The sequence below is a fragment of the Meriones unguiculatus genome, chromosome 2 (assembly GCF_030254825.1).
Source record: "Meriones unguiculatus strain TT.TT164.6M chromosome 2, Bangor_MerUng_6.1, whole genome shotgun sequence".
NCBI lineage: Eukaryota > Metazoa > Chordata > Mammalia > Rodentia > Muridae > Meriones > Meriones unguiculatus.
In genome coordinates, this window is record NC_083350.1 from 172,779,236 (window position 1) to 172,799,192 (window position 19,957).

At 43.2% G+C, this 19,957-nt stretch overlaps 1 protein-coding gene across 1 annotated transcript in view; it reads left to right on the forward strand.

Moving 5' to 3' along the window:
• Positions 1 to 19,957, forward strand: part of Schip1 (schwannomin interacting protein 1) — a 722,809-nt gene that overhangs the window by 154,312 nt on the left and 548,540 nt on the right. The window contains exons 2-4 of the mRNA XM_060378408.1: positions 3,398 to 3,462; positions 10,291 to 10,371; positions 19,654 to 19,789. Of these exons, the coding sequence (XP_060234391.1) occupies positions 3,398 to 3,462; positions 10,291 to 10,371; positions 19,654 to 19,789 (282 nt within the window). The remainder of the gene's footprint in view (positions 1 to 3,397; positions 3,463 to 10,290; positions 10,372 to 19,653; positions 19,790 to 19,957) is intronic.

Consider the following 19,957-nt stretch of genomic DNA (forward strand, 5'->3'; position numbering starts at 1 on the left):
GATAACCCACCTAAGAGGGCAGTTGGAAAAGGACAAGGAAGTGAAGGCAGGGTCAGGGGTGATGCTCCAGGCTTGGGGAAGAATCTGGAGCTATCAATGGATAGTTTGGAAGAAAGGAGAGGAGAAGGAAGAGAGGAAGAAAAGGAAGGGAAAGAACATAAGGGAAGAGATGGAGGGATGTAAGGATGCTGGAGGAGGAATAAGAGGGAGATGTTACCATACTGTGGCTGGAAGCACCATGAGAGAGGCCTCTGGGAGCTATGGCCTTCACCTCCCACCAACCTGCTTTCCAGCAAGAGCGTACGTCACATCTGCTACCATCTTCTGCTCTTCTCACTCTTCTCGGTGCCTCCCTCCCAAGAGCTGTGAACAAAGGGTCGTGGCTGACCAAAACCTAAATCACAAGCTCCCTAAAACGCAGAGGAATAGTTGGGAGCAGGAAAGGGAATATTTAGAAGAGCTGAAACTATAAACCTGGGGTTATTAAAGTATCTGTATCTCTGACACAACAACAGATCCAGTTCAATTACTCAACATGCATTTATTAAGCTACCCACAGATGCTTCATTCTGGAGGTGGATACACCAGGTGAATGAGTCATCAGCTCAGACCCCCAGGGATTTAGCTGGGGAGGAAGGTAAAAAGTATGAAAACTGGAATAATGACAGTTGCTAAGCAACTTGGGCCAGAGACACAACCCTTTCAGAGGGTTGGGAAGACCTTTGTGGAGGGGCAGGGGTGTTAGAGGCTTCCTGAAAGAAGAATGGATGAGCTGAGAAGACAGCCATTGAATGTCATGGATGAGAGCACGTGGCTTATGCTGCCGTGTGACCTTTCATCTGAGCAGGCCTAGGGGAGTCTGGGAAGAGTGAAGGAAAAGCAGAAAGAGGCCAGCTGGCTTCTACTGTGTTAAGACCTCAGCCATGGCCTGGTCTGGTGGCACACACCTCTAATTCCAGCACTCTGAGAAGCAGAAGAAGGCGGATCGTTGTGAGTTCAAAGCCAGCCTGATTTAAGCAAGTCCAGGAAAGCCAAGACAGAGAAACCCTGTCTTGGAATGGGGGAAAAAAAAAGAAAAGAGAAAAAGAAAGACCTCAGCCATAGGCATAGACTCCATCCTCACAGCATCAAGGAGCTACTATTGGTTTCTGGGGAAAAACAAACAAACAAACAAACAAACAAATTGCCAGATACAAAATTAAACACAGAGAGGACTAGTGTGAGAAAATGCTGACAGAGACTATTTATATATGCTCTTAATGAGAAAACAGAACTTTCTCAGAAACGAAACTCTAATTGGGATTGTTGAGCAACCAAACTTCACAATTCATCTCTGAGACGATGAGGACAAGGGTTGAAACTTCTGGGCCAGCTGAAGTGAGAGGCTTTGTATGGCTAGCTGAAATAGCTAAAGGCTTAAATCAGTCCCCAGGCAGGAGAGCAGCTGTTCAGAATGCTTGGGTTAGTCCTTCTGTTAGACCTTCTGTTTAATACAGTTTCCTAGAACATCCATGGTCAGGTTGAATGAAGCCTGTCCCACCCAGGAAAGTCCCCCAGTTGAAGAATGGAGAAAAGTGCCTGGCACAGGGTGTTCGAACCCTTTCCTTCCTGCTCTTCTCTCAACTGCACACGTCACAGCACATGGTAGATGAGAATCTGGGCAAACTACCAAGAGCTCGTGCTCTTTATTAACCATAATGTGTAGGGTGAAAAGGAATGCGTGAGGCCTGAAAGTTCACCACTGGCTTTCAAGAATAACTGAAGATTTTTTTTTTCACACACAAATTCATTCTCCATAAAAGTGAGTCTAAGCACCACTATTTCTATAACTTGCACTTCCTGATTGTGCCATTGAAAGTGTGGTGAGATAAGACAGAGTAAGTGGAAAACCCTGGAGAGAAGAAAACAGATGTGAAGAATAAGTTGATAGAATGAAAGAAGAATTTTACTGTAATAGCAAAATATTAAGTACAAAATTGAGAAGGGTGTTCTGCAGGACTGTTGGTTATCTACCAAACTATCAATTATCTAACTACTTCTTTATCTAGACTGGATGAAATTCCACAGGAAGTAGGGAGAAGTGGTAGTAAGAATGACAGACAGGGCAAACAAAGCCCCAAAGGGGCAGTTGGTATGTTGCCAGAAGAACTGAGGTGTGTAGGGATAGAGAGAACCCAGAAGACGTATCAGGGGTAAGGAGGACCCCTCCTGTCTCTGGCCCATGTACCACGGAGCTCATAGGAAGAAATAGTGCCTCCCTAACAGGGCTTAGGAAAGAAGACAGAGGGATTCGGCCACGTTTGTCGTTAGTAAAATCCTCCAACTGCTCAAACTCTTCTCAAGACAGGCTGTTGATCTCGTTCTCGCCTTAACTTAGCTAGTCCCAAAACGACAAGGCATGGGTCTGCTAAAACAAGATAACTTAGGGAATGTCAGAGCAGTTGAAGGAAGAGGCTATTGCTGATGAAGAACTAGCATTGCAAACAGCCCAGCCGTTAAGATTAGAGGGACTGGAGAGAGGTGGGCATTGAGTCAAGTTCTGAAATGCACAATGCAGTGCAGCTATGACCTCAAGCAGTGCCAAGAGCTGTGTAAGGTATACACAAAGATATGCCAACATTATGCCACTTTACGTAAGACACTTGGGCACCTGGGTTATTGGCGTCCTTAGAAATCCTAGATCAATACCCCTCAGGCAGTGAGGGATTGTGGCTTCCCTTTGGGACTAGTCACATCAGCCTTTTCAGCGGACAGGCCACATAGTACGGCCTAAGGGAATGGTCATCCCGGGAACAGAATACCACATACCCTCTTTTAGTTTCCTCTTCAGTGATTATTAAAACTGAGAATCTGTTTGCAGTCTTGTCAAGTACCCACATCAACTTATGTAATATCCCTCTAGTCATAGAAATGAGATCACCGTGACTACAAATATTTAAAATTCAGAGGAGGGGTGTGTGTGTGTGTGTGTGTGTGTGTGTGTGTGTGTGTACAAGTGCACATGTGGACTACATAGAAAGGGTTACCATGATACAAGAAAGAATGTTTGTTGGCTGGCCAAATCCAGCACACACTCTAGTTAGAGCCACATTTAGCGAACAGCAATCTACTGTAAACTCCTATTTGGAAAGAGTATGTATGTGGACTCATAAAAACATACCCATCATGGAAAAATAGTAAGAAGCATTCTTTTCAGTGATGAAAAAAAAATCAGTTGACTTACATATCATATTCCAAGTAAAGCAATTATTAAATGACATTGCATGTTTAAAGCCCTAATCATTGCTACTTCCCCTCTCCAGAATTCAATCATTACCTCAATGTTGCTAACAACTGATCTCAAACAATATTGACTAAAACACAAGATATTAATTTGTGGTTTTTTTCTCTTTTACAGGAAGAACTAAAAAGATTACAGAATTCTTTAGAACAAGTTGATGATGGAAAATATTTGCTTGAGAAGTAAGTAAACATTCAAAGACAGTTACATTATTTGCTAGCTTGGAAAGATGACATGAAAAATAAATTCTGACAAGACAAAAACGAATAAGTAAATTTGACACTTGCTTATGGTATCTTTGGGCTAAGAAAGGTGTTCAATTGGGATATAGGTAGATAGATTAGGGCTAGTTCTACTCACTAACTAAGCAATGAAATGCAAAGATGTCTGGTGTAAAGGTCCAAGAACTTGAAACTTAACTCTGTTTTATCTTTGGTTTTAACCACAGGAAAGCATAATTTTGGATGCAATGCAAGGGCAAACTAGACTAATAGAATGTACATTCAAAATAGCACTTCAACATGAAATAAAACAAAAAAATTGCTCTACAAAAAGCAAACCAGAAAGATAAATTATCTTACACTTGCCTTTTAAAAAATGAATACATTTAGAGTGTATGAGAATCCCATCCGATTTCCACTTGAGACCAAAGGCTTCAAGGGCTTATTTACTTTTAGCTTGTAGTTTTATAAGGATTCTAAAACACTAATATGTCCAACTGATGAACAAATGTGATGTCAAGACAAAGGAAAAGGGCTTACAATGTAGTCTCTATTATTAAAGCTTAACAGACGTTTCCTCATCCAACTCTGATTATGGCCTTTGACATGGGCAGGATTATGACCTTTTTACAGTTAAGAAAGGAGATAAAGAGAAGTTCCAGAAACTTCTCCAAGTTACTTATCCTCCACTAGTTAGTAAAGATCAGAATAAAACCCAGGGCGGAGGCCTCCAGTTCCCTTACGTCAACAACCATCAGCTGAGGCCTCATGTACTGCCAACATGTATGGGTGTCACGTCACGCATGGTTCTGGCACTGAAGAAAGAATGTTAGTAGCTGTGAGAATACAAAAGTAGGTAAATTACAACCGTGAGCACTCTCAAATCACATGAACTGCTACAAAGAACTAAAGACGAGCATCTGGGGAAGAAGAAAAGAAGTCTCAGAAGAAGCACAATGGCTGCAGTTAAAGGCTTCAAGGAATGGTCTCTAAGGAGCAGCTAAGTTGCTCTTCTGTTCTGAGAAGCAGAACAAGGATTAGTGAACAGGGTTTATGGAAACAGCCTTCCAGCCTGTACTACACCAGAGTGGATGCTTTGGTTAAGAACTGAGCTGGTAGGTACAAGGAGTGCCCTAGAAGGGAAAACAGCCAGGATGTGGGAAATATTTCTGTAAGTGGAGCACCTTAGGTGTAATTTCTCTTCCTGCCTTTCTCTCGCCTTGTGAATCTGGATACATCATTTAACCACCTGAGACCCAGGTTCAAATATCTTTAATAAAGAAAGATATCATCACCAGCTGGGAAATCTTCTTGAAGGCATCAAGCGAGATGGCCCAGGACAGACGGCACCCTAAGTGCCAGTCCCCCTCCCTTCACAGCTAAGTGGGTGTTTGGACAGAGCATCTTAGGTTTTTTCATTTCTGTGGTTCATGGCCTTGTCACATCACCTACTAAAGGACAGTTTTTCTCTATTGGTTAGATGAAGTTTCTGAGTTATGTACACATTTGATTTAGGGTATTATTATTACGCTTGGTCTCATAAGATAAGTAAATAAGAATAAAGGAACTTATTCACTAAGGAAAATCCTGTGGAGGTTCTCCAAAAATTAAAAAGTAGAGCAGCTTTATGAGTTAGAAAACCCACTACAGGGGCTGGAGAGATGGCTCAGTGGTTAAGAGTGCTGTCTGTTCTTCCAAAGGACCTGGATGCAATTCCCAGCACCCACAAGGCAGTTAATTTATAACTGTCTGTAATGCCAATTTCAAGGGATCTGACACCTTCACACTAAGTGCACATAAAATAAAAATTAAATAAATTATATATAAAAAAGAAATCCCACTACAAAATATACATCCAAGAGAAATGAAAACAGTTTTTCAATAAACATCTGTACTCTCATGGTTACCACATCATGAACCGCCAAGACATGGTGATGGCCTCAGGGGCAATAAGCAGATAAAGAAAATGTGGCACATATACAGGATGGAATATTATGCATTTACGAAAGAATAAAATCCTGTCATCATTTATAATATGGATAAGCTTATATACATTATATTAAATAAACAAGTCAGATACTGAAAGAACTCTTCATACCATTCATATATCGAACCCAAAACATTTGATCTCATTGAAGTGAAGGGTGGAATGGGAGTCTCCAGAGGCTGGGGAAGGAAGGCTGGGGAAGAGAAAGAGTGAAGAAAGAGCACTATATTAGTTACTGTTGAATAGGACCGAGAGGTTTCTATCTGTCTCTTCCTGGACCTGGGGCCCATGGCTAGGCTGCAGGCCTAAGGAGCCCAGAGGTCTCCCTGTCTTTAGCACATGGGAGCTGAGGTCACAGGCATGCATCAGCCTCTGAGTTTGTCTCATGAGTGCTGGGGCCTGATTTCTAGGCTTCTTGATGGCGCAGCAAGGACTGTCACCCTTAGTGTGCCCAAGCTCTCTCCACTCATTGAAAACAAACTTAAATTTAAAAGAGTTAACCATTTCCTAGCAACGCTTTCACTAGCATATACATGTACACACACACATACACACACACACATTTATGTATGTATATGTAAACAATAATAATGACAATTTTAGCTCATTTGGGGAAGACTTTTCTTCTATGGATGCTATAATGACATTAGGTCTACATAACACTTCTTTGTCCTGAATATTTAGAGTCAGCCAGAGAGCTTACCAAAAATGTCCCGCTCAAGCCCTACCCTAGACAACCTGGATCTGGGGCCCTGGAGACAGCATCTCACAGCTCCTTTCATGTGGTTCTGAGGAGGCACTGGCCTGAGGACCAGGGAGGAGATGCTTTTCAGTCTTTGCAATTACTCAACAAACTCCCCAAGCCACGGTATTCTCTGAGGGCACACTGCCTCTGTGATGTGCAGCCCATTCATTCAGTCAACTGAGCTGTGTTCGTTTTTCATTATTGATTTAGATGTAGGAAATGAACTCCAAAAGTTGTTTTTTTTTTCCTTGCTAATTGACCACAGCTCCATTTTAATCTCCCACTACCACCACCATGTAAATTTCCCCAGCCCTCTGCTCTCAGGAAGACACGTGAGCAACAGTGAAGTATGTGGGAGCTTGTACCCCACCCCCAATGCCAGCTTATTCTTTCTCTTGTGCTATCCAGGGACCCAGGAAAGCTAAAAGCAGCTGAAAGTGGCCTGTTGGTCTTGCAGGTTTGCTGTGTTATCCTGTGAGGGTGGAAGATTCCAGGATGGGAGCAGGCTCACTTCAAAACCCACAGGCAGGCACAAGCCCTTTCATGCAGGGAAAAGCTTCCAATGAGACGGTCTCTTAAGTCCGGCTTGTCAATGATAGGAAGCAGATGCGATGGGCACCAGACCCAGTATTTACATGGATTTCTTCGTACATTTGCATAGATTGCTGGAAAATGTTTCCAGGTCTGCTTCCAGGCAGGACTATGCCCTTGAAAACTGTCAGAGTTGATGGAAAAACCTGGGGTGCTTTGAGTGAGCAGCTGAGTATTTCGTTACAGCGGTAGCTGACTTAGGTGCTGATGTAAATCACCTCCGCTATTCAAAATGACCGTAAGTTAAGTGCTCGCTGTGTCAAAGCAGCTGATCGGTTATTCCCCTTTGGAACATTACATTTATTCCAAATGCTCAACAGGGTTTTGTGGTAGACAGTCAGTGTGAAGGGCAGGGAAGCTACAGCTCCATGCGTGTAAGGCCAGTTGAGGGCATTTACACACACATGTGTGTATACACATACATGTGCACACATACACACAGATACAATAGAGCTTGGTAAGTGTCCAAAAATGGAGACAAGTAATGGTGATGCTATTAATTAGGAGGCTTCCTGGGAGTCTACTGTTTGTGAGAATTACTTATTAACTTAAGTAAGAAAGGCCTTAGTCTGAGTGCCTTTCTTTTTTGTGATTATCGAACTAGGCTCTATCTCTGGTAGGAGATTTGTGACTGCGTGGTCCACCGTTGTATTGACATATAATGACTACAGAAAATTATTGATGAACTGCACCAGCACTAGTCAGTTTAATCCAGTAGATGTTTGCCATTCATAGCTTGTTGGTAATGTCTAAGTTAAATGCCCAAATCAGGCCATTTAAGTGTGTTCTTTTTTAAATAGTGCTGTCATTGTCTTTGATTATTGCAGCTCATATTGTCTACTTCAAGTACTCTTTGCCAATTTGCGAATTCATGGCATGCTGAAGAGACTCAAACTTTAAAACACCCTTGCTATGAGGCTGCTGCCCTGTAAGATCACGTGACTCTGAAGTGAGTCTTTGCACGCTCATCCCCCCCATTGGCTCTGCTTATGTCTCCTCTTTAATAACATCAGTCACGCTCACACACAGTTATACACAGTACCCACATTTATAACGCATACCTCCCAGACTGAGAGAACAAGCCATCTCACGATTTTGACCCTAGGCTTTGAGTCATTCCTGGAATCGCATGGGTGAATAATAAAGAATTAACAGCAAATTCTGAATACCAGTGCCACAGGGACATTTCCTACCCCTCATCAATCAGGCTGAGCTATTTTGGGCTCATGGCACCACCTCGTGGCCATACAGAATTTACCTGCCTTGTCATGTTTTTTCAGTAGGGGTATAGGAAAGACTACTCAAGTGACCCCAATAGGCTAGCTCTAGATCACTTTCCCCCTTACATGTCTGTGTTTTTTTTTGTTTTTTTGTTTTTCTGCTGTCTTAATCATGGTTCTCGTTAACGTGTGTAGCCGTCTAACTATTCTCCCTTTCTCTGCTCATTCCTGTTGTTATAAAAAAAGAAAATCCCAAACTTTCGATTTTTACCAATAAAGACTTGCTAGCTCAGAGAGGCAGAGAAAGCACCCCGCTGGCCTTCCCTCTTCAGAAGGAAAAAGCCTTTCTCCATGCTGTCCTTAAAAACCCTCAAACTAAAACTTCCTCCTTTCTACTTCCTGCGCGTCTCTCCATCCGTCCTCCAGACTTCCTTTCACTCCCTATGTTCATTTCCGGTCAACTGGCTGCTTGCTCTGCCTCTTGACCTAGGGTTAACTTTACTTAGTTCTGTGTACAGAAAGCTCTTGGATTAAAGCTGTGTGCTAGGGCTGAGGCATACCACAATTAGAAATAGGTTTTTCCAGTGCACAATCTCAGGATCCACAGTGTGATTAAATTTCCTGCATCAATTTCGAACCTCCTGTCTATAATCCCTGCTCTAAATCCTTTGCTTCCCTGCAGCTTTGGCTCTCCTACTGGAGGTCCCATACACTGGTGGATTGTTACAGCTTCGTAGGTCACCACTGGCCTTTAAAGAAACCTAAACACACATAAATTTTTCTTCCAAACACACTTTACATGTACACGATAACTGATATCCTAGTTTGATTTTTCTATTGCTGTGATAAAGCACCGACTAAAACCAACCTGGGGAGGAAAGGGTTTATATCAGCTCATTGTTGAGGGCAATCAGGCAGGAGCTTCAGGCAACAACCTGGAGTCAGGGACTGAAGCAGAGACCCTAGAGAGAGGAATGCTGTTTTCTGGTTTACTTCTAGGTTGTTGTCAATCACCTTCCTTATACCTCCCATGACCACCTGCCTAGGGCTGGCGCTGCCCACAGTGGGCTGGGCATTTCCACATCAATCAAGAAAATTTCCCCGCAGACTTGCCTACAGGCCAGTCTGGTGGAGGCACTTTCTCTCTTGAGGTTCCCCCTTCCCACATGACTCTAGCTTTGTGCCCAGAGGGCAAACAACTATCCAAGAGTGCGGGCATGGATCCTGGACAGTACAATAAAAGGCCCAAACTCTAAACTGCATTGAATCAGAGTATCTCAAGCCTGATATCAGATCTGTCAGCCAGTGTCTTTCGAGAGCATGTAGCAAGACAGTGTCAATGCAGTTCTCTGCAGTGTGGGATGGACTTCACTGAGCTTCAGATTTTCCATCTACATCATGACCACAAAATCTTGTTCCTGCTTATTCTAAGTTATTTCTTTCTATCTTCCCTTTTTTATCACCCACTTCTGCTAAATTACCCTTTATCTCTGAAAAAAAAAATAGCCTTTGATTGTTTCTACTTCTATTTCTGTTTTATGCTTTGTTATTTCACTCTAAACTTCTTATCCACTCTTTGAAACCCAGGCAAGGACAGCATTCAGACTGGCCAGTGAGCACCCAGTGAGGGACCGCCATATCTGCAAGAAGCTATGGCCATGCTGCTCATAGTTCATGGGAGCTCAGGGAGAGCTTACAGGATTGAAGGAGACAGCTCCTTGCAAGTGGCCTTTTTAGGGATACATAAGGGGTAAAAATAAGAAGAAAGTAAGGGGTTAAAACAAGTTCTCTAGGGCAGGCAGATCTCTGAGTTCGAGGCCAGCCTGGTCTACAAAGTGAGTTCTAGGATAGCCAGGGCTACACAGAGAAACCCTGTCTCAAAGAAGAAGGAGGAGGAGGAACCCTGTCTCAAAAAAAAATTTTTTTTAAGTTCTCTATAAATCCCTAGTCATTCCAAGGTGTGTACTATTTTCCTTGGGTCTAACCCCTCTGGGAAAGGCCAACCTTTCTTCTTTATTTATCCAAAAGAGTCAGTTTTCATGCTTTAGCTGTGAATATTTAGTTGAGTAGCAGAGATGGGTAGAAAAGGCAGCAGAGAAGGCAATAGTTTTACAGTGAAGTCACTTTTAGGATTCCATTAATAAATCTACATGGCCTTTTTCAAAATCATATAAGTTAGAAGCATTATCATTGTAAACAATGAACTTCTGGATTGAGCTATATTGACACATTACTTCTCTTTCTAGCCACCAGCTGGCCACAGATGTGGAGAATAACATTGAAAAATATCCCCTCAGCCTACAGCCCTTGGAATCAAAGGTGAAAATGTGAGTCCTTGCAACGTGACATAAAGTGTTTAGTTCTACGTGTGTGTGTGTGTGTGTGTGTGTGTGTGTGAGTGTGTGTTAACAAACAGCGTTGTGAAACAGAAACATGCATTTCTTTATTTCACATCTATGTGCTGCTGTGGGTTCAGCCAGGGCCTATACAGCAAGAGATGCTTATGGCCCATACCGCCATCTACTGGGCAAATTGTCGGAAATATTTTAGGAAATTTTCACACACTGTTTTTTCCTTTCAAGTCTAGCACAAGTGTTTCTATCATGTTTCATTCTTTCATCTATCTGCTGGAGCCATCACCTTACATACTTGCACAGACATTGTATTTTAAATCCCATATTTCTTCCTATTTCCATTCCCACCTCCCATGCTGGGGAAAATGACCCTTATCTTTCCTGCTCCCATGAAGGGAGGTTGTTTTTGCACAGCTTCTCCCAAGACAGACCCACATGAGCCTCACCTCCTGTTATAAGGGACTATCACCAGGAAATAGTGCTAACTGTGCTGTAACATTAATGAAATAATACTGGGGAAATAAACCCTATGACTGAGCAAGGTGTTTTAAGGAGAGAAAGGAGATACCAGCATCTTCTTGGTAATTACCAGAGTATTCCACTCACGACTAATTTCTGTGATTCCCTCTCAGTTCACGTCTCTCTCAGAGACACAAATGAGAATTGCCAATGCTGGTACACAGTCTCCCCCTTCTCCCTCCCCTCTCCTATTAAAGGTCTAAGAAGTTTAACACCCATAGAGTTCAAACATGTTTGAACTTGAGAACTACAGATCATTTGCAGAGACGCCTGAGGAAGTCGCTCTGAAGAAGGATGCCTAGGGGGTGTGCAGCTTTGAACAATATGTCATCGCTAGATTAAGGATTTAAACAGGAATGGAATGACAGGAGTATAATGTCCCGCTGAGGGAAGAAAATAGCCATCCACACCACTACAATTTGTACCAGCCATACACACCCTTAAGAAGATTGCCACAGTGGGAGCAGCCAGCCTCCCCTTCCTGATAAGCCAGAGACAGCTTCTGAACAAGCCAGGTACCCTGCTAGGAAGTTCTGTGCCTCCCTTCCTGGCTGGAATTAATCTGGATACTGAATTGCTCCGTGAGAGCAAGTGTGTTCTCACTGCAGAGCATGCTGGAGTATAAGCAAGCACAGGTTGCAGGATTGTTAGGAAGCTCATTAAGATGAGTTCTATTAAATGAAAAGGTGCAGCAGAGGCAAGTTGCTGTGATATATATGATATATATAATCATCCTCTCCAATATATCAAGGCAGAGGAACGGGTGGCAAAAGGAAGAATAAGTAGAGGAAAATAAATAAATAAATAAATAAATCTCAGAGTTTGTGAGTCCAGCTGGCCGAGAGAGCAGAGGCTTTAGGATTTTGTTTGCTGGTTTGATGGAGGAGTCTCAGCTCAGTGAAGTATGAATGAATGCTTTTTATCTCTCCTAATAACTCTGAGCCCCATTTCTAGTGGGCCGAGGGGAGAGAACTCAATCTTGCCCAATAATGGAATTTGAGTCCTATCAGAGTTCACTCCAGCTCAGTGAGTTCTGTCTAATCTGGTTATTAAATTCTTAACTCCCAGGGCAGCTTGCACAACTCCCTTAGAGAGACACACAGGCACACAGGCACACATGCACACACACACACACACACACACACACACAGACACACGCATGCACTCACACGCACACACGCAAAGACGACAGCAGCAGAAGGCAGAGACAGAGCGCACAGGGCACACAGCCGCACCTTCACCCCCTCTATTCTCCCCTTCCTTCTCCCCTCCTTCCCCTCTTCTCCTTTCTGTCCCAGACTGTCCTACCCACCCTGTACTCAACTCCGTCCAGGTTTCCCGCCAAAGATGAGCACTTAGGCCTCTGGGCAGCTGTATCCTTTCAGGTGACTCCAAGGCTTGGCGTCCTGGAGGACAGGCCACAGGGCCTACCCCAAGGTCTCACCAACGATGCAGCCTCATCCCCTCGTTGGCTGTGCCTTTTGCTCTTCTAGGGAGGTCTTTTATGACAACTCCCCCCCCAAACCTTGGTACCTTTACAGGGGAGGGCACATCCATCCTTGCTTCCCAAGGGATAATGATCAGGCGTATTGGAGCTAGTATAAATGTGGCATTTGTCTGAGCAGTTAGGGTCACCCTCCAGTGTCACAGGCTTTGTTTTAGGCTCCGACCTCTCTTGGTGGTGACAGCATGAAGATCAGTGTGCTCCTGATGAAAGAGAAGACTAGGGGTCATTTTATCATCCATCTACTCTTCTGGAGACTTCTCCCTCCTCCCCGGTGAAGAGGCACTGTAGACTGTAGTGCAGGCTATGGACAGCCGGTGGGAAGCCCTGAACAGCAAAGGCAGCAAGAGCTCTCAGAAGGCAGATCTCCGAATTGTAAAAGACGAGCAAGAAGAGAACGTCTCTCAGTTGCAGCAGCCTGACCTGTGTGACCGAGTGAGTGTGAACTCAAGCACAGGGTATGGGGCAGGACAGGATTCCTTCAGTTGGCTTCGCGCACATGCAGGACACTGTGAAAAGGAAAGCATTTGGAAGGAAGCACAGCAGTCATATGGTGGGGTGAAGTCAGAAGAAAGACCTGGAGGCCTGAATAGGTGACAGAACGGGGAGGGGGTATGTAAAGTGCCAGCAAAGGCATGTTACCTGGCTCACAAACACAGCCAGGAGGAGGCCATTCTCAGTTTCAGACTTGGATGATCAGTGGGCTGTGTCAAGAGGGAAAAATAATCAGGATGACGCAGAATTTAGGGAAGGTATTTGTGGGAGTGAAAGGCAGGCTTCCCACACATCAGGAGAAGCCTACATCAGACTGTCAAGTGAAAGCACCACATGAAGGATGCTGGCCCAGCCTAGGGAGGAAAGACAAGGATGCTCTGAATGGAGGCTAGAACAGACTGGTCATGAACATGTCCAGCAAATGAATGTCTGTGCCTTGTGGAAAATGGAGCCATCTCTCAGTCCCCTCAGCATCACACTTCATGTCTAGGCCTCAGTCTACAGGTTGTGAGTGTCAAAAAACGTCTCCCAACTTAAACCGCTACTCAATATTTTCTGATAGAACAACCTAAAAGTGTATTGCACCTTAATCATTGTTTTTCATTTAAAATATATATTTGACAAGTTTAGATAAATTGCAAGGAAAAACACCTGTGAGCTTTCAGAATTTGTGACAATATTTCATAAAAAGCTTGGCTGAATCGCATTGTTAAAGCATAATATCCACCTGCTTGTGCTAGTTTATATCAACTGGTGCAGCTAGGGTCCCTGGGGGAAAAGTGAACTTCAGCTGAGGAATCGCCTCTATCCCTATGGCCTGTGGGTGTTTTCAGGAACATTTTCTTATTAGTAGTTGATATCAGAAGATCCAGTTCACTGTGGGTAGTGCCATACCTTGGCAGGTGGTTTGAGTTGTAGAAATAAAACTAAAGAAGCAAGCCAGTAAGCAGCATCCTCCATGTATTCTGCTGCAGTTCTTGCTTCCGGGTTCCTTCCTTGAACTCCTGTTCTGGCTTCCCTCAATGGTGGACCCATAGGCTTAAATAAACCCCTTCCTCCCAAAGTTGCTTTTGGTCAGTGTTTTATCATAAACTACTAAAACATGACTGCAGCCAAAAGTGTGATAGAAGATGTATGTTTTTCACCAAACCTACTTTATTCCAGCTTTTTAAACACCTTTACCTCCCTTCCAACCACACCGACCTTAGGGAGGAGATTAGTAGAGAAAAGGGCTGTAGGCCTCTTTAATCTACTTCCTGCTGATTAGGGTCGATGGGCCTTCAGGGGATTACCAAACTCAGTTGTCAGGATACCAGCAGTCCAGTCCAAAGGCCAACACCAACTAGCAACATGACAAGTCAGCAAAAGCCACAAGACTCATTTTGATTGCCCCAAGAAGTTCTCTGGAGTGTTTCTCTCTGCAAAGTCAAGCATCGAAGCACAAAGATCAGCACAGTAATGTAGATCCAAAAAGCAAACCCTCAATATGGGTGAGCCTCTATATATCTCTTCTCCTCAGCTGAGAATGTATGCCATGCCAAAGTCATGCCCCTTGCACGAGAGAGCTCACAGCAAAACATCACGTGCCCTCCCACAAGCCAGCCTCCAACCAAATATCATGTGCCCAGCTTGCAGCAAAACATCACATGACAAAACTGAGTCTTCAAAGAAACCGGAAACTTCCACTTCAAGAAGGTAAGTGGGAAGAGAGGTTGAGATTACAAACTTTGGAGTGTGAGCGCCTTAGATTCAAAGCCCAGCCCGGCTCTCACCTACCATGTGGCATCGGGAATCTTGGCAGCCTCTGTCCTCCCTCGAGCTTGTCCCTAGCAGGTCCATAATGACCTTTCTGGGAGAGCATCAGAGAAAAGAGTTCATCCTACTCTATCTTCTCTGCAAAAATGTATCTTTTTCAAGAATATTTATATGTCTACCTGGTAGTCAAAGCCTGTGGAGTTTTTAGGAACCCAGAAGAGCACATCGATATGCGATTTGCACGTAACCTGAAAGCGTTATGTCCTGTGTTTTTGTAAGTAGTGATAATAGCGTATACAGACCTGCTCTGTTTGTCAGGTGTGCAGCTAACTGGCAAGCATATGCTATCAGCTGACCTCTTGAAAGAATTAGGAAGAACGTAGCATTATGACCCTGTTTTGGAAGAGCAAAAGGCAGGCCACGTTTTCCTTAAGTCACAGCCAATGAGAAGAGAAAGCAGGCAAGAGCATCTATCATGCCACGCACACTTCCTCTCGAGGCAGAACTTTATCTTTAAGCTGTTTCTAAACATGGTGTTAGAAACAGTTGTTAATCAGTGACTCACCATCATCCCACAACTACAGGACGGTGGCACATACGTGTGGCCGATCATCTCGCCCAGGGTTTTAGTCTTGTGGGAGGAAACTGGACTTTCTTGGAAAGAGACACAATCTGATGGGCTTGGTTTTCAGTGTTTAAAAGCATCTTGGGGGAGCTCTCTTTCGTATTGGACTCCTGGCTTCCTACGGATCCCATCTCATTAAAACTCTGTCTTCCTGATGAGAAGAGTGTTACTGAATTAAGATTCAATTTCTCTGAACTATAAGCTGTGAGGGAGCTGTCTCCACATTCTGTTAGATTCACCACCTTCACTAGAGCCCCCTGCCTGGTAACTACCCTTTTTCATGCCTTTTCTTTCACCTCGAATCCACCTTCTAGGAACTTTTCAAACCCAGAACTCCCCGAAATCTTCCCTGAGCATCTCAGCCCACCTATAGAAGCCCTCTCTTCTGCTCTCAGGTGTTCGGCTATCCAGTAGCAATGAGAATGGTACTCACTGTCAGCCCCTGCTATAAAAAATATGGAAATAAACCGACAAAGGTCAGAGCCAGAAAATCACATGAGAAATGAGAAATGAGAACTGATAACCTAAGAAGAAATGACTTAAAAAAAATGTTTAGCTTCTGTTACAAATGATGTAGGAGTAAGCAAGATAGTCTCCTTATTTAAACCAGTTTTTAAAGCATTATGTGATAATATAGCTTAATTTAAAAAATAAAACTGTCAAGGCAATCTGTATTTTATACTGCATCCATAACAGGTTCCTGAGTTGGGGATTATGGTAAAGCTAGCAGGGAAAAGTGATGCCTGTGACTAGTAAGTGAGGAGTGTCAAGGTTCTCTTTTAATCTTCTCTTCCAGAATTTGAAGATGATATTAACCATACTTGATACTGGAACACTTTACTGGTCATGTTGGAGGCATAGTTTAAGGTGAATAAGTAGTGTTGGATAAAAATACTTTTCTCGGGCCCAGAGACCATTAAAAAAATATATAATGTCATAATTTAGTATAAAAACCTAATATGAATAAATGGCCTGTTATTTTTAACCTCTGAAATAAGTTTAAAGGCGTTATCCAATCTGCAATATGATCTTTAAGATTGTAATTACAAAGATCAATAATAATAGGACAATATTCTTTTAACTACATATAATTGTTTCTATATATGTGCACAATAGCTGTAAGTCAGGTGTTCAAAAACAAAATAACGTGTATTAAGAAATTAAGAGAGCATAGAAATGTTTTTAATGCACATTTAAAATATTTAATACTTTACTGTATATATTCATAGAATTCAAAAGGTATTAGATATTGTTACAGTATTTTTCAATGAAAGATATCTATCCACTTAGAAGAAATGAACCCTGCTTTATTAATCTTTGATGTAAGAAAAATTACTATGTCACCCTCTGGGTTCCATAAAACTAGGAGGGAAGGGGGATGTTTAATCAACTTCTTTGCAACCCCTTACTTTGGGTTTGTGCAACAATGTTTGAGGCTCTAAAGTGTTATACTGCCCCCTGGTGTTCAGCATGTTAAAGTGTAACAAGCTTTAAATGGCACATTTTCTTTATTTTCTGAATGATCAAGGTAGTTTTCTGTTTGTTTGCTTGCTTGATTGATTGATTTTATTAGAACAAAGGCTAGAGAATGATGCCTTGGAGTCTTACAAAATTTTGGATATTATTTAGGCCATCAATATATTTTTTTCAAGTTTTCACTTTAAAAAAAAAGGAACATCTTTTGAGACTTAAAAGATAAGGCTTATCCCAAATGCTCCTGAAGTGTTAGCTGAACTCTGAAATAGCCAAAATTTCATATCATGTTACTCACAAGTAGCTTCCAAAAGCTTTTTGCTCTCTGATAAAGAATGTCACAGAAGAAACAGTGAGACCACCAGCCGTCTGTAAGACTTTAAATTGGGTTTAGAAAAATAAAACATCAAAGGAAAAAAATTCTGTTTAAAACCTTGAACCCAGGGAAGAAATCAAAAAGGGATTTGTTCAAGCAGTGAGCAGTAATCATTCAGACAGAATCAGAGCTTGCCTTAGGGGGGCTTGAGCTGTATGAGGAGGGCTCTTGTCTTAGGCTTTCTATTGCTACACCAGACAAAGCAACTCTTATAAAGGAAAACATTTAACTGGATCTGGCTTACAGGTTCAGAGGGTCAGTCGATTATCATCATGGTAGGAAGCGTGAGTGTATGATGGCAGTCGTGGTGCTGGAGAAGGAACCAAGAGGCTTACATCTAGATCGACAAGCAGCAGGAAGGCAGACAGAGACCCTGGGCCTGGCTTGAGCATTTGAAACTTCAAAGCCCACCCCCAATGACACATTTCCTCCAACAAGGCCACACCTACTCCAACAAGGCCACTGTAGTGAAAATTTCAGCTTCTTTACAATTATAGAAATCTCATGGGAATGCTTTTGTCTTAACCCCAGGTGTGGGACATAAGGCTGTTTCAGGTTTGCCCATGGCAGCAGACAATGCGTTGCCTCGCACTCTGGCAGGAGCGTGATTTTACAACAGCTGCAGATAGTTTCTGCAAGAGTACGATGTTTGGAATTCTGGAGACTCTTGAGAGGGTATATAAACGTAAAAGCCCTGAGAGAGGTGTATCCAGTGCTGCTGCTCCTACTGTTTCTGGTTGGAGATATCCTGAAGACACCAAGACTGCCCCAGGGAACCTGAAGCCCTAATCAGCAGGAAGTGGTCTAAAGATAACATTGCTAAAGAGTGCCCCTTTAGCCTTTATTTCCCTCCTACCTAATGTTGAAAGGTTGGAAGGGAGAAGGATGGTAGAAATACCCCATAAAGTAGACAAAGATCCAGCTACAGGCCACACCTCCTAATAGTGCCACTCCCTGGTAGCCAAAAATTCAGATAAATGAGCTTATGAGGGCCATTCCTATTCAAACCACCACAGGCCTTAAAAATCTTTCTTTGGAATTTTACACAAACCACCAGGAACACAGAACAAGGTCCTAGAAGAGGAATCTGACCTCCAAGCAGAATCCGTCATGCTTAAGCTTCATAGCCTCAGGGATTTGGCCTCTGAATCCGAGGTATGGCTTTCATAGTACCTACTGGAATTTTCCTTGGGCATTATAACTCACAAAGCCTTGATTAATTAGAAAAGCAATGCAAGTTCAATAATATGATGGGATATTTTGCTCTTTATATCTGCTGGCTGATGAGAGGTGATGTCTTCGAGAAAGAGGTATCAGTTTAGTCATATGCCTGTAACATTAGTGATTCATCTTACATGGAAGAAGAGCAGGAGGCCTGGTGCCTCTAGGAGTCTAACAGAGATTGGGACAGAGGCGTCTACTTTCTTACCTCAGAATCCTGAATCCTGGTAGTTGGTGTGCACATTCGTGCCCAGGAAAAAACTCCATCACATTCGCTGAATTAAAGCTTAATGTTGGAGCCACGAAAAGTTGGTCCATGAAAAGTTCCTTAACTTTCACTGAGTAACAGGACAGGTGCCTATTTTCAAAATGTTTTTGTGTGTGTGTGTGTGTGTGTGTGTGTGTGTATGTATGTGTTTTGTTGTTGTTTTTTTGGTTTTTTTTTTGTTGTTGTTGTTCTTTCTGATATTAACCACAGGTTCAAGTGGAAAAAAAAAAAAGGAAAAACCGAATGTGGAGGTGCATACCTTTAGTCTCAGAATGCAGAGGCAGATGGATCTCTGTGAGCTCAAGGCCAGCCTGGTCTACAAAGTGAGTTCCAGGGCAGCCAAGGCTACACAGAGAAACTCAAAACAACAACAAGCCAAAACAAAACAAAACAAAAAGTCAGTGACCTGTTACTTAAGTGTCTTAAAAAGCACAGGGCACTTCCAGGCATTTCTTTATACCTCTGTAGCTTCCAGAGCATGTCAAGTAAATGACTGTAATGTTCAGGTGGTCTTGTCCCCTCCTCAGGGCCACCAGACCACTGCATCTGGCCCCACAGACACACTGCCACCCTTCACCTTGAGGTCAGTGTGAGCCGAATCCCAGAAATGTGCTCTGTAGTCTCTATCCAGAATGAATGAATATATAGTCAGTAGCCTGTTCATTTTTCTCAAAGATGAGAAATAGAAGGATTTGGTGTCCCATAAATGAGAAAGCATTTAGTGTGTAAACCAGTGTGACTTTAACTGATGTGGGTCCCCCTCCACCCGAGTAAATTGACTTTTTAAGACTGAGTTAGCCCAGTCAAGTCTGAGAGAGACAATCTAATTGGTTTTGTTGTTGTTGTTTTGTTTTGAAATCCAGTCTCGGTGGCCAAAATGGAGCTAAAGCCCCAGTGTCCCTTCCTGAAGCACACTCTGTCTTGCAGTTTCCCTGTCTCTAAAACCAACCCCAGCCCCTGTGCCCTCCCCAGTCTGTCAGTGATGGCTGACAGTGACACGTTGCTGGGTTTTTCTGCAGCATTCAGCGAGCATGGCGAGAGTACTTGCAGAGGCAGGACCCGCTGGAGAAGAGGAGCCCGTCCCCACCCTCTGTCTCCTCAGACAAACTGAGCAGCTCTGTCAGCATGAACACCTTCTCCGATAGCAGCACGCCGGTGAGTGCCCCGTCAGCCCGCTTGGACTGGCTTGCACCACGCGCGGACAGTCCAGGCTCTGGTTCCCAGAAAAGGCCTCTGGGTTGTTTGCGAGGGTGATGTCTGTGTTGCCTATTTGCTGCAAGTGAACCAACCTTGGGGCTCTGAACTTGACTGCATCCGCAGAGA